General features: G+C 36.6%; 1 protein-coding gene across 6 annotated transcripts in view; it reads right to left on the bottom strand.

The window, feature by feature from the left end:
* Positions 1-15,681, bottom strand: part of SUPT3H (SPT3 homolog, SAGA and STAGA complex component) — a 534,939-nt gene that overhangs the window by 112,855 nt on the left and 406,403 nt on the right. For 5 of the 6 annotated variants that reach the window (XR_004383209.1, XM_032862030.1, XM_032862029.1 and 2 more), the window contains exons 7-10: positions 13,784-13,859; positions 8,593-8,705; positions 7,518-7,625; positions 2,930-3,097 (exon numbers count right to left, since the gene is read on the bottom strand). Coding sequence is in view for 5 of the 6 variants with exons in the window: in XM_032862030.1 (XP_032717921.1) it covers positions 2,930-3,097; positions 7,518-7,625; positions 8,593-8,705; positions 13,784-13,859 (465 nt within the window). In the remaining variant the exon portion in view is untranslated. The remainder of the gene's footprint in view (positions 1-2,929; positions 3,098-7,517; positions 7,626-8,592; positions 8,706-13,783; positions 13,860-15,681) is intronic. The other variant, XM_032862033.1, reaches the window with a different exon arrangement.

Below are 15,681 nucleotides of genomic sequence, written 5' to 3'. Positions count from 1 at the left end.
ACCTGTGATGTCCAAGATAGAATTCAAAACTACTAGATATGCAAGAACGGACCAAGAGAGGAGGCATTATTTTGGTCTCCACTGAGCCTAACGAAGTCTCAAAGAAAGAGTGACTTATACTCAATGAAGACTAAAATAATCCACATATTAATTGATCAAAGAAGGGTTTTATTTTATTTTAGGATTTTTATTTATTTATTTGAAAGAGAAAGAGAGAGAGACAGTGAGCACGAGAAGGGGGAGGGTCGGAGGGAGAAACAGACTCCCCGCCAAGTGGGGAGCGTGATATGGACTTCATCCTGGGACCCTAGGATCATGACTGAGCCAAAGGCAGACATTCAACTGACTGAGCCACAAAGAAGGATTTTAAAGTAGCTATTATAACTGTGCTCAAGAAGATCAAGGAAAATAAACCTGTAATAAATGAGAAATAAAAAAACCAGATAAATAAAAACTAAAAAGAATTCAAGTGGAAATTATGAAAGTATAAAATAAAATATCACAAAGGAAAAAATTATTGGACGTGAAACAGACTGGAGCTAACAGAGGAGTCTGGAACATAAAGAAATATTAATAGAATTTATCCAACCTGAAGAACTGAGAGAAAAGATTGAAAGAGAAATTAAGTAAGTACCTGTGGAACAATATCCAAGTAAATAACAAATAAGCCTTGAAGTCTCTGAAGTGGAGGAGAGACAGTGAATGAAGCAGAAAAAAATATCTGAAGAAGTAATTGTTGAATATTTCCCCCAAGCGGTTAAAGTCATAAACCAATATTCAAGAAGCTCAATGAACCCTAAGTAGGACAAATACAAAGAAAATCATGTCTGTGGATAGCATGGTCAAACTCCTGAAAAGCAAAAATAAAGATACAATCCTGAAAGCATCCAGAGAAAAATAACACATTACAAACACAGAAACAATAATACAAACTACTGACATATGATTAAAACAATGGATGCCAGAAAACAGTAGAATGATATCATTAAAGTACTAAAATTAAAACTACCAACCCAGAATTCTATGTCCTGTGAAAATATCTTCTAAAAATGAAAGAAAAGGATATTTTCAGAAATATGAAAGCTAAGAGAAACCATCACCAGCCAACATGCACCATAACAAATCCTAAAATAAAATTTAGTAGAGCAAAATAGGAAAGTAATACCAGAAGGCAGTTTGAGAATAAAAAGGAGAGAAAGAGAGAGAGAGAGAGAGAGAGAGAGAATCAGAGAGAGAGAGAAAGAGTGGGAGAGAGAGAGAGAAATGAAGAACAGTGGGGATGGTAAAGTTAGTCTATTTTTTCTCTTAGTTTCATTGAGATACATTTGATTCTTTAAGACACAAATAATATTATGGTTTATAACATACGAAAATGTAAGATATATAATGACTGTAGCATAAAGGAAGGACAAGAGTAAAGTACATCAGTCTTATAAATGTAAGTGTCTCACATTTTATGTAAGTAGTGCAGTAACTGCAAGTACACTGAAAATTTAAGGATATACTGTAATCCTTAGCATAACCACTGAAAAAATGATGCAAAGAGGTATCACTAAGAATTTAGTAGATGAATTAAAATGAATTTCTTGAATAGTAAACAATCCAAAATAAGACAAGAAAGACAAACTGAGGATCAAAAATAGACTAAGCAGAAAACAAATAGCAAAATAGTTGAACTATATCTAGCCATGTCAATAAATTCATTAAATTTCAAGGAAATGCAAACTCAAAGTGTAATGAGTCACCATTAAATATCCATTAGAATGGTTAAAAATAAAAACAATGATAACACCAGGAGTTGATGAACATGTGAAACAACTGGAACCTCACATACAGTGAGTAGAAGTATAAAATGACACATCCATTTTTTGGGGGGAAAAAAAAAAAAGGTCTTAGAATTTCTTTAAAAACCAAACACATATACACTCTATGACTCAGTAATTTCATTCCTAGCTATTTACCTAAGAAAAATGAAGGCATTTGCCCATGAAGACTTGTACAATAATGCTCATGACAGATTTACTCCTAATACCTCAAAAACTGGAAACAGCCTAGGTGTCCACCAAAATGAGAATATATATGTTGAGGTATTCATACAATGGCACATTACTCAGCCATAAAGAGGAATAAATTACACTTCTACTAAAAAACAAATTTCAAAAACATCCTGAGTAAAAAAATTTCACTCAAAAGAGTATATACTGCATCTTCTTTATATGATTTCTAGGACAGAAAAAACTAATCTATGATGAAAAAATCAGGACAATGATTGCCTCTCGGTGGCAGCAGGAACTTTCTAAACTGATGATAATGTTTTATGTCTTGAGGACTGAGAAAACAATAGGTTTATAGGCTTGTTTATAGGCTTGTCAATACTCATCAAATGGTAACTGAATGGTTCACTGTGTATAAATTTTACCTTAAAAAAACATAAAAATTATACATAATGAAGTATTAAGCCAAGAAGTATACTAATATCTGTAGCTTACTTTGCAATATAGCAAAAAAAAAAAAAGATGACTTGACAGATGGACAAAAGAATAAATTAGATGTGCCGATATAATGAATGTAAATACATAAATATGTAGATAATACAGCAAATGTAGTACAATGTTCACTGCAGAATCTAGATGGAAGATCTATGGTATTAAGTCTATAATTTTCTTATTATTTTTGTATGTTTGAAAATTTTTATAGTAAAATGTTGAAAAAAAATCAGTATCTTGCTTTATCCAGAAGAAAGCTGTTAAAAGAGTTGGAGTAGAAGTCATTAAGTATGGTTAAGCACAAACTGGCTGTTCCTAAAAATTTGAATTATGAGAAAAACGGAGCAGACTTTTTATACCTCTGAAGCACACCCAACTTCATCCATTCTGCACCAGGAAAACAAAAAAAAGAAAACCAAAACAAGATAAAACTTATCACTGACCTTTTTTCTTTTCCTTTGCTTGGTTTTAGTTGAGTCTTGCCCAGCACTCCCATTCCCGAGGGACCCCGATGTGGTTTTCCCTGAGTGCTGTGATCCAGACGAGGGGGCAGTCGGTGTGGGAGGAGGTGTGTTCTCAGGAGACTCTGGGAAGGACTTCATGCAAGACCCCTGCCCAAAGAGACGTGTCTTTGAAATCAAGGGACTGGGACTTCTACTAACATTCAATTATGTTCGAGATCTCCTGAACTCAATAGTTCTTGAAGCTTACAAATATCGAAACTCAGTTCATTATCCAGTCCATAGAAATGATGCCTCATCTTACCCCTATCGGTTTAGATACGTTAATTTTTAATCTGGCTGTCATTAAGATAAAATCAGGATTTCTCAGAGGCAGCCTCCAAAATTTCTGCCAATTTTGTCAGATACAGAGATTTCTACTTGCAAGTTTTGTTAGCGCGTCAGATTTACAGGTCTCAAAAGGCACCTCTGCATTCCCCAGCAGACTGGATGCCATCCAGACAGTATTTGCATCATTGTGACCAGCCTTCTGTAGTGACTCCAACTCAATGCCTGGGGTTCACTGTGGATACCTCCAGCTCCTTCCATTTCTAGTTCCTTCCTTCTTTTGGAATAGCCCTCGTTTCTACCTGGTTTCTTTGGCTACGACTACAAGTCTGTTCTCCTCCATGTGGATGCACTTCAAATATTTGAGGACTGCGATCTTTCTCAGCCTCATTTCTTTTATAGGTCAAGCTGCCTCAAATTCCTTCAACCACTTCTTATGAGACATGTTTTCAGGTTTCTTCACCCTCTAATCACTCTCCTTTGGACATTCTCTATTGTGTCAATGTCCATCCTCTAGGATGGTGCCTAAACACCAAATAAGACAAAAAAAAAAAAAAAAAAAACCTTTTTCTTATTAGTAACATCACAATATTGGCTCCTAAGGAATTTACAGGCCAATAAAAGTCTGTCAATCTTTTTCATATATGGTATTACTAATCGGCATTTTCCTTATCCTACCAACTATACTAAACCATACTACCTGCTGGCCTACACTTCTCTATGATGTATTTGTATTTAAAAAAAAACTATGCTAAACTTTGTAAAATATTTGGCTGAAATGCACATATTGGTTTCAAAAGTATATCTGTATGTTGTTCTTTTGGGAACTGTATTATTTATTTAAAGTTAAAAGTGAACATGTTTAAGGGAAGCTGATAAAGAACATATTGAAACTCTGTAGTATCTCTGCAATGGCTCTGTAAATCTAAAAATTATTTTAAAATAAAATGTTTTTTAAAGCAAAAAAGTATTGCTTTGATTGTCCTGCCTAGGAACATTGTTAAAAAGAAGAAATAAGCCAAAATGGCATGGATTATTTTTAGAAAAAACAAGATAATTCCTACAGATCACGATTCCTATGCATAAACCATATATTAGAAAAAAACTTTTTTTTTAATTAACTCCAGTTGGGGCGCCTGGGTGATGGTAGTCGATTAAGCATCTGACTCTTGGTTTTGGCTCACATAGTGATCTCAGGGTCCTGGGATTGAGCCCTGTGTCAGGCTCCATGCCTAGTGTGGAGTCTGCTTGGGATTCTCTCTTTCCCTTTTCATCTGCACCCTCACCACCATGTGTTCTCACTCTTTCTCTCTCTCAAATAAACATATAAATCTTTAACAAAAATTACCTTTAATTAATATTATACCTGCTAATCTGAGAACCCAAGCTTAACTAGCTTGGTTTCTCATATGTTTAGCACTCAAAAACGACAGTCATTGAAAGAGAATGTATTGTGTATTAGCTCCATGTCTTGAGAGCTCCTGATTCCAAATCCATTGTACATAGCACCTTCCTTTGGATCTTCTAAAACATTTGAACTCATCAACCTTTAGAGGCCAAGAAATCTTCAACTCTTCTTAGGCTCCTTAAGAGCCTAAGGCTCAATTTTCTAATCTGACTGCCTCCTCCTCCTCAACGAATCCTTTGCTTGAATATTTAAATCAGAGTTTTGCTTCTCCTTTGTACAGCTATGCCTATGCTGCCTCTGAAGCCTAGAGCATTCTCTCCACTTTTACCATCTCATCAAAGTCCCAGCTTCCTTCAATGCCAGCGTCCTTACTCAAGTTCTTTGCTGTCGGGGCTTGTTTTTACCTCTGCACTTCTGGTCTATACCACTCATTTGGAAATTAGCATATAAGTAATCTTGAATTGTCTATCTTTTTGCTTGTTCTTTATTTCCTTGTTTTCCAGAATGTTCTATCTCCCTGAATATAGATCACACCAGTCTTTGGAGTCCCCCGTTTGTACCCAATTTGGTAAGGCCCTTAAAAAGGGCCCTTGACATTGGTTGCTGGTTTGTAATGTCAATTAGAAAGAATCCTTTACTTTACAGTGGCTATTCCATGTTTTGTCAGGTAGTAAAGGGCAGGAAGATTTCCAGTCCCTCTGAATGTTCATTTTGACCACCAGTCGCATAGGAGGAGGGGTATCTGGAAGGCCAGGGAAACGCTTGCGGCTTTGCTAACATATTTCGTCGGGATGCTTTCCGACACTCCTGTCCCGCCTCCCAGAGAGCCCGGGAAACCCAGCACACACAGGCCATTTTTCTTAACTGCTGGGGAGCTGGGAGCTGCAGCTGTGGTTGCTGAGCAGTTGCCCAGGGCAGCTTGGCCACCCTGGAGAACCAAGAAAGGAGGGGAATAAAGAGTTTTCCTAGCCATGCAAGCAATTCCTTGAATGTTAAGGGAAAACTAGGCTTGTTATGTTCACTGTAAATTTCTTCAATTAGAAATGTTACAACAAATTTGTCTGATGTTAATGAAAAGCATACTTATACACATATTCATAGGGTGAACATGTACCAAAGATATTTTTAAAGGGTCTTCTTTGACATCGTAATTTGGGTTTGTAACATAAAGAAAACAAAGTGTTTAATCAACTGGGTAAAGCTTTAGGGACTTATAAAGCATGATGACTGATAATGATGTATGATCTTTTCTAGGAAAAAAAAATGGATTTTAATGGGCATAAACATTTTAATTTCTACTTGGGTTCCAAGCCAATCTGATTCTCCAAGGGGGCACAAAAAGATGTCAAACTTTTGGCTTGAAATAAAATATATTGGTTTATATCTTTATATATTTTCTAAGTATCCTAGAGCAGAGGTACTTAAATTTGGGGTCCATCCCAGACTGCTTAGATCCAGAGAATGATTTCAGAGGGCCTCTGAACATCCTGAAAATTTTTTTTTTAAAAGATTTTATTTATTTATTTGACAGACAGAGATCACAAGTAGGCAGAGAGGTAGGCAGAGAGAGAAGGGGAAGCAGGCTCCCCATTGAGCAGGGAGCCCGATGCGGGACTTGATCCCAGGACCCTGGGATTATGACATGAGTCGAAGGCAGAGGCTTAAACCCACTGAGCCACCCAGGCACCCCAACATCCTGAAATTGTATGCAAAATTTGTGAATGTGCTTATGAGACATGATTTATAGTTTTGGTCAGCTTCTCAAAGGGGCTTAGACATTTTCAGGTTATACATTTTACCCAGCTTGATCTAAAGCTCACCTGACAATTACACATGGAGATGTCAAGCTAACCTTCTTGCTGCCTTCTCTCTGGTTATTAGATAAAATTACATGAAATTGGTGTTTCAGCCAGGAAAAAGAGTCAAATATCAGCAAATTCATTCAACAGGTGTACTAAATTTCTAGTTTGTAGGCACATGCAGCTCACAGACAAGCTCATACTACAAGTGGTACACAGTTATTGCATAATCCCTTAAAGTTGGCAAGACGACTTTATTGCCCCCCACCCCCTGGTGGAGGTCCCAGTAACATAAATGGGATCAGAAAGAATGTGACCCTCACATGATAGAGCCAGTATGGGCACAGAGAATAAATGGAGCCATGCTTTTTTAAACCATGTTTGGAGATGGATCAATAACTGGGAAAAAAAATGATGAGTAAATGTCAGGAGTTATTAGGACATGAATAATAATGATTCTCTTGTCTTTGAGGTACAAAGAAATAAAGACCTATTATCAACACTGTTCAGTTGCCTGAATCAGTTTTTCACCTCCCATGGAAATGAGGTGTGCTCTCCAACTATCCCTCTTTTACTGAAGGGCTAGGGAAGCTAAATAAGGTAAGAAATATGTGAAAAAAAAAATAACTGTATTAAGTGGATTGTTAAGGCGTGGAACATCGTCGGTGCTCAGGAAATATTTGTTTGGATGTTGAGCATGTTAAGACTCCTGATTAAAGGGCGCCTGGGTGGCTCAGTGGGTTAAGCTGCTGCCTTCGGCTCAGGTCATGATCTCAGGGTCCTGGGATCGAGTCCCGCATCAGGTTCTCTGCTCAGCAGGGAGCCTGCTTCCCTTCCTCTCTCTCTGCCTGCCTCTCTGCCTACTTGCGATCTCTCTCTGTCAAATAAATAAATAAAATCTTTAAAAAAAAAAAAAAAAGACTCCTGACTGAAGGCTATACATTCCTACATTGCCTTTTCCAAAGAACTACTAATGTAAACACCAGACCCAAGAAAAATCCATAGAAGCATCAAAGACAGATTTTCTGCTACTCACCTCAGCAGAGTTGTGATACTGAATGAACGTTGCCGAAATGGCATGGCTGAAGGGGTCTCCTGCCTTGGTTACCATGTCCTGCCTCACGAGAAGAGCCAGGTCCACTAACTAGAAGATCAGAGTAATGAAAATAAAGTCAACAGAGCTGGAAATAATCAATTAGCAATATCACTTAAGTGGCAAAACTAAAAGCAAGACATTCCAAATGTTACTGATGATACAGCCCATGTAAAAATCTGTGTTGTGGACACGAGCATATGCTTTTGTTGGTAAGCAGACCTTCCCATGAATATAAACAATATATTCTGACTTTCTAGGGGAGGGCTTCTCAAAGTTTAATTAATAACCACTAGTGAAGTGTTTTAAAATATAGGTTTTAGTGCTCTAGACCCCAAGATTCTAATTCGATAGGTATGCTCTGGGTTACATTTTCAACAAGAAGCAAGGAGAAGCTGATGCTTGTGGTCAGAGGACTGTGCTTTGAGACGCTGTCAGAGAGCAGCGATTCTAGACTCGGGTTTTGGTAAATTGTACGTAGCAAGAAAGGTATGTTTGTACGTAGCAAGAAAGGTATGTTTCAAAGTTCAAAAACAATCTCTAAGCAAGGCAGAGGGGTATTGAGAAGTCAATGTTGAGAAAAAGTATTCAGGGATTCCAATTCTGGTTAGGATTGAGTTGCAAGCCACAGTCACTTTCATGCTAACACCCGCTAGGGCTGAGGATACAAAGAAACATAACTGAACTAAATTCCAGAAAACTTAAGACTGTCATTGGATAAAACTCATGGCTGTCCTCATTCCCGGTGGAGTAGCAGGTGGGGGAACTTTGATCATGGATAGGGTTAAAAGGGATGCCTGGGTGGCTCAGGACGTAAGTGTCTGCTTTCAGCTCAGGTCATGATGCCAGGGTTCTGGGATCGAGTCCTGCATTGGGCTCCTTGCTCAGCGGGGAGCCTGTTTTTCCCTCTGCCTGCCTCTCCCCCTGCTCACTCTCTGACAAATAAATAAATAAAATCTTTAAAAAAAAGGAAAAGTGGTCATGTATGGCCTGCTATAACAGATATTATCATTCTTACCTGTGCCACAGTTTCATATGCTAAATATGCTAAAATTTCCATTGCGACAACATTGGGTTTTATCTCCATACTGCTGCAGTCCAGCCAGTCTCGAAATTTGGAGGCCTTTTTGGCTAGCCATCAAAAAAAAACAAAAAAAAAAACAAAAAAACCCAAATATGGAAAATTTAGTTTTTGGAGTGTTTTAATATTGCATATTACCATCACAAAATGAAAAATAAGTCTCTTGAAAATTGCATTTGAAAAATAATGCATACAAAATGCCATGTTTTTGAAGTTTTATTAGTGTCGAGATATTCAAGCCCCAAGAAATTCCTTATGCATTTGGGTCTTTGATTTTGTATCTGTGCTACATAACATGGTATATACTAAATGACTTAATATTCAGCACTTCTCACTGTATCTGAGTAAGTTACCATTGGCCATAGCTTAGGTTTTAACAATAGTCAGAAGGGTTGGTTGATATAACTTTAATTTATTCTAGTGGAAAGGAACTCCTGCAAGGAAGAACCCATGGTGGAGAAAGAACATACAGAAATTGTATTTGCAATACATTGTCCAATGTGTCTATTGCCAGAATAGGTTCAAAATCATATATTTAGAATACAATAGGAAAAACGTAGTCCTGTGGTTACGTTTTCCTGACTACAAAGATGTCCAAATTCCTAAGCCAGACTCTCAGAACCCTCCAGACTGATTTCAACCTGTCTTCCTATTACTGCCTCCTGAAATGCTACCTGGCTTTGAGTCTAGTGCTCTCTTAGTTCACCCCTGCTCCTTGCCCTCCAGAGAATGTCATCCCACCTCTCTTCCTCATTCACAGGAATCCTGCCTGTCCCATGTACTTCCCCACACTAGGCATTCACTGAACTCTTGTATCATCAGATAGCCTTTCATGTCTACTTATAATTTCTTGAACTATATTAGAAACACCATGCATTATGTCTCTAACAGTACCAAGCGCACGTGGAATCTTCCGGTAGATCTCTCCAAAATGCCACAGTGCTAAACAGAGTCTAACTGCATGGAAGGCCTTTATTAGATACTAATAATCTAACTAGTAATCCACAGGGAAGAGATTGATGGTAAAGATTTTGTCATATCTAAAACATAATAATCTTTTAAAAAATCCACTGATTATTCTTTTGGTTAATCTGGTCCCACAGGTCTATTAAAACACTTCACGGTCACTCAAAGCGTGATATTTTGATCCTTATAGATGTGGTCTTCATGGATTCTATGTACAGAAGAGTTTTTTTTTTTTTTTTTTTCAATAAATCACAGAAGACTTGAAGTCTTGCTATGGAAGTGCATGTTCAAAGCTGTCAACTGTGGCAGAATTATGATAATCCTCTTAAAGCTATCTCCCTAAAGTAACCAATCTTCCACATACTCTCTGACAGGCAACATTCCATCTAACTAGTCAGCTGCATTAGCTCACAAACACTTGTTCAACATCTGTGGAATACTTCTGAAGTCAAAGTTAACAGGCGGTAATTTGGCAAGATCAATAAAATGTACCTTATTCACTTCTCCCTTTGACAGGTTGTTAAGAACACAGAAACAAGGTATATTGTAACTATGCACTAAACGATTTATTTGAAAAGAGAGGGAAAGGATAGTTCTTAGTATTCTGTAGGATCTGTCCACCCAAGCAACAGAATTGGTAGCTCCCTCATGAGAGGTTAAGCACTGAGAATGCAGGGATAGGACCGGGTGTCCACCACTGTATCCCCAGCACCTAGAATACTGCCTGGCATCAGCAGTCTCTCAATAAATATTTCCAGAAAAAAAAAGAATGAATAGATGAATGAAAGCTACTTCTTTAATAAAAGGGTAGGGTCTCAACTATTCAGTAGCAGGAAAGGTATACAGAGTGTCCCATGAAACCACTGTGAGTTACTGCTATTCCAGCAACATTCCAGGTGAACATTCCCTGAGATGATTCCCTGTCACCTGCAGAAAGCCGGCTTCAGAGACAGACCTTCCCACAGTATTGCTTGTTCCAGCAAATAAGGCACAGATGCTCCTAGTCATGACAGTAGGTCTCCTTCGAGACGTAGGGGCACCAGAATGAACGAGTTCCTTCATCTTTACCGCTCTTCTCAATATATCAGGAGGAAGTATAATCAGGGAAGTAGATCAACAATTAAAATAGAATCCTTAACAAAGGTCAGAAGTTCCTAAGATTATCAGCCTTCTGACACTATCTGGTTTTTCAGCTTGTGCTGGGATTAAAACAACTTTATATAATAACTTCATACGGGAAATATAAGGTTACTTAATTCTCATACACGTTTATTTTCTCATCATTGACCATTAGTAAAATTTAGGTTTCTCTCAATATCCAATTCTCACATCTCTGGATACTATCTCACTATTTCTACCTCATCCCTCTCACCCGACTTTCTATTCCTGATCCTTTCCTCAGGCCCTCTGTAATGCTCATTCCACTCTGAAGAAATTCTTCCATGACTTCAATCTCTTCAAAATTACTGCTATTTGGATTAATTGCAAATACTCTTTCTCAGAGGGCATGGTTTTCCCTGGAGTCTTTTATGGTAGAGGTTCCTTATTTCTTTCCTTCAGTACGTATTTATTGATCAGTCATTGACTGCCAACCTGTTTATTTCCCCATACACCAGAGGGCTGGGGGGTCACATCTTCTTCTCTTAGTTTCTCCCACAAGGAACATACAGGACATGTGGACAGAGACTTCTTACCAACAACAGAGGCTAAAAAACAATGATATCCTGTTTTAACAAATAACTACTAGCCCACAATTTCCTACCCAACTAAACTACCATTTAAGTATGAGGGCAAAATAAAGCATTTTTAAGACAAAAATGAGTGCTTTAGGCACTTAGAGAGCCTTGGAAAAAACAAAAGTAGGCTGACAAGGCATGTTTACTAATTACCAAGTTAAAAAAATTAAAGTCAAAGACACATATTAAAAAAATTAAGGATAGCAACTAAAATAATAGAACTAAAATATACACTATACAAACTGGCTGAGGAAAAATGGAATGAAGAAAATCCAATTAATCCAACAGAACAATGAAGAGGAGGAGGAAAAGCAAATAAAAAAGGCACGGTAAATTTAAAACACAAAGACCAAAAGCTAAAAACAACAACAACAACAACAAAAAGCTCCACAAAGATAGCACATATAAACCCAATGTATAAGTAACTGAACAGACATAAATTAAAATCATCAATTAAAATACAAAAAGACTCTCAGAATGACTAAAAAAGAAAATCTATGTATTTGTTTACAAAATCCACATAAAAACAAAAGGCTGAAGGAAAAGGCTTGGAAAAAGATTTAGCAATTTATAACTAAATTTAAATCTTTGTGAATTAATATGAATATCAGGTTTTAAAAAACTTAAAGGGAAATGACTAACTTACATAAATATAAAAACAAAAGTCTGGTGAGTTTTGATCAGTATCCCAATTCTACAACTTACCTTCAGTCTATAAAGTCACACACTCATAAATTTTAAAATGCATCAGTAGTCCCAATCAGTGAATGCTATGATCAAATATTTAAGAAGATATATACAGCTGGATCGTCATTCCTATACCCTGGTAATTTATCAGAAGGGGAGAAATGAAAAGAGCCTAACATTCTGACCAGTTGTGGGTATTAGTTCTGAATTTGCTGACCCACTTGGATTAAGCATTCCCAACCACAACATTTTGGCATATAAAACAGATTCTGCCACTCGGGTTTCATAATGAAGCACGTATGGGCGTCAGACAAAAAAATATTTTTAAATGCCCAAATCTCTCTTCTTTAAAAAAAAAGTAAGCATAAATATACTGTTTAAACTATAATTATTTTATATAGAAAGGGGAAGTATTAATTTTTAATTTATTACATTTTATTACTGAGTTATAAACAAAAAATTGAGTTGTTAAAAATGTGATTTTCGAACACAAGATGTATTAGGACCTTTCAGTGACTATACATTTTAGTGTGAAAACAGCACTTCTGTTCCTTTAAGTGAATTACATTTAAAATGTGATTTTAAAAAATAGTTGAATAGCACTAAATGTTACTTTATAAACTGGAGATTTATACTTATAAAAGACTTGAATGCCATTTTTAAACCTAAAAATTACAATACAAAAACCTCTCATTTGCTGAAATTGCCATGATCTGAAGTGTCATTTACTTAATGCTTCGCAGATGTACGATGCCAAATTGTTAGTCAGACTGCAAAGTATATTTAGTTAGGAAAAAAGGCTTCCAAAACATGTTTACATGGGGCACTATTTGAAATGTGTCATTTATTTGCACTTTATGATCTATAAATGAAGCTCTCATTTTCTTTTTTCAAATCAAATACATTGTGATTATGACCACAGAACAGTTTCTCCATTTAAAGACACCATTGTGTCTATCATCCCTCAGACCAGGGTCATGTGCTTTTCTGTCAGATTTTTCACTGGACTTCTCACCACACTTGCTCTTTGACCTTTCCCCTCAGAGGCTTAGTCATCATTGAACTGTTGTGGTAAGGATGTTCGCTACACAATCGAGCCCACTATTTATCACAAGCCTTTACGCACTTTTAGTAAGCCTCTGTGCAGTGATGGGACAGTCCTAATTTTATCACTAGGTTATTAGTGTTACAAGAGCTGATGAATATTACAGACTGATGAATTTGGCTAACACTGAATGCTTGTCACAGTAGGAGGTTACAGACAAAAATGGAAGAGACTATTGATACGTTTCCTTGTGGTAATATGAGTATGCATAAATAAATGGAAAGCTTGGTATTTATTAATACTGGGGGTTTTTAAATGTCACAACTGTGCTACTAAAGTCCATTAGGGGTCAAGAACAATCAGCCATACTAGTGTCAACAGGATGAAGAAACTGGAAAATAAAATGAGAATGTTAAAGAAAATGGAAGTATTTGGACTAAAAGTAATGCAAATAATTAACATGGCTTTCTGTGTCTTACTTTAAAACCTCTTTAGATTATTCATTATAAAACAGTAGAGTGGGGTAAAATCTTTTGTAGAGTTCCCTACAATGTAGGGGCTGTTTCTAACAGTTATAACTATGCATATGTTAAATTCACCCATTTCTAAGGAACGGAAATTGTGCCATACTTTTGTATATCTGTAACACGTGATCTCTTAACATATAATGAAGCAAAATTAAACATTTACTTACAGAAACTTAATTGTCGACTTTCACAGAATTCTGCATATTGGGCTGAATCCATAATTCGAGTTTGTCTTTCTGCTCTCTGATAGATAAAAAGACACACAAACAATATTTCAGAGTAAGTAGACCATTACCTATGTCTTTGTGACTAAAATGCAGAATTGAAATTCCATTTTCCTTTCCTGACTTTAGTAAACAGTTTTGTACTACCATAAAAATCATGAAACTTGAAATTATGATAAGTAACAGTAGTTTTGCAACTTGAGTCTTTTGGAAGTGAAGTTTAGAATGCCATTTTCTTCTCTGTTATTGTCATTACAGTGAAAAAACTAAGGGATTTTACTTCTTAGACTGTGTACCAAATTTTCTTAATTGTACCATCCTTTTAGGGGATAATAACAAATCAAACAGAGAAAACTGTTTATCATTATTGCCCAGGTACTAACTTAAAGCTGGGGATTTTCATTGTTAAAGTCAGAGTCAATGAATGGAATCTATCTACTTTCCCTCAGAACATGGAGCCAGAGCTAACAAGTCCATATTTTAAATGGCAAAGAAAATAAAGAAAAAGGTAAACACAACACAAAACCTTTCATCTGAGTCCAGGTATGATTCACAGTTTAGTATAGTTTCACTCGTGGGTTTCTGATTCAGTATAGCAGATGTTTGCTGCTTCATTGTCCCACAGGAGGTAGGATAATTATAATTCACCCATAGTTCGGTGGGAAAGAATATGACCGCTTCCGCTTCCTTGGCAAGGGAAACATTTTGAAATGAGACAGGCTGGTACTTCTTGGAATGAGATTCTGGCCAGGAAAGGAAAAAATTCCCTGAGATTTTAATTTTTTTTCTGCTTTGAAGGACTTTCGGTAAGTTTTCTTTATCATAGTTGTGGAGTACATAAGTACAACTAATGTCTGGATATTTTTACATTTTTTTTAAACTGAAATTATTCTTTCTTTATTTTGTTTGATTTGGGTAGTGGTCAACTTAATTCCGATGATATATCTGTTGATAGAATGAATAATGGTACACTAGCTGCTGCTCAGTAGAGGAAAGATAGATGGGTTGGTGGGAGTTAAGGTAAAATTTACTAACTCCTGTGGTTTCTTCTAAGGCCATTGACTATTTTTCCCTTGCTTCTCTTCTTCTACTCTGTCCCTCCCTTCTTTCCTTCCTAATCTCCTCCTCACCCCATAGATACAAACACACATGTGTGCTGACATAAACCCAGGCTTCTTTATTTACCCTCTAGGTTCAAGTATCCTTTTTGAACATGTATCATCTACGTAATTACATAATATACATACATACACTACATAATACACACATATGTGCATGAGGATCCTCTCTGCAGTGTATCTGAAACATTATGTTTCCTACAGGGTATATTATTAGGTGAATTTTTATATACTTTGAAGTATTTTTTAAAAGGATTTATTTATTTTAGTGGGGAGGGGCAGAGGGAGAGGGAGAGACTCCCCAATGAGCACGGAGCCTGACGTGGGGCTCAACCTCACAACCCTGAGATCAAGACGTGAGCCAAAAACACATCAGATGCTTAAATGACTACACCACCCAGGCACTCCTACTTAGAAGTATTTTTTGATACGTGAATGCATTATTTAGTTTTGCCCTTTTTAGTGTATCTGATACATAACTCAATAAGTGTATGCTAATGGACAGTAGCAAGAGAGAATTTTGAACATCACAAATCAGTTACTGATGTGTTTATTAAAAAAAGTCTAAGGTTAACAATGTATCATTAATGTGGCTTTGTCTGACTATATCAGTGATCTCTCATATTTTTTTTCTAGCTCCTAGAGAATTTCTGACACATGGTAAATGAACAATGAAACCTCCGTGGAATGAACAAATGCTACCATTTTAGTCTACAATCATGG

The sequence above is a fragment of the Lontra canadensis genome, unplaced genomic scaffold (assembly GCF_010015895.1).
Source record: "Lontra canadensis isolate GAN:19392208 unplaced genomic scaffold, GSC_riverotter_1.0 scaffold23, whole genome shotgun sequence".
Classification (NCBI taxonomy): Eukaryota; Metazoa; Chordata; class Mammalia; order Carnivora; family Mustelidae; genus Lontra; species Lontra canadensis.
The sequence above is the reverse complement of the archived record's forward strand: the minus strand, read 5'-3'. Positions and strand labels throughout refer to the sequence as shown.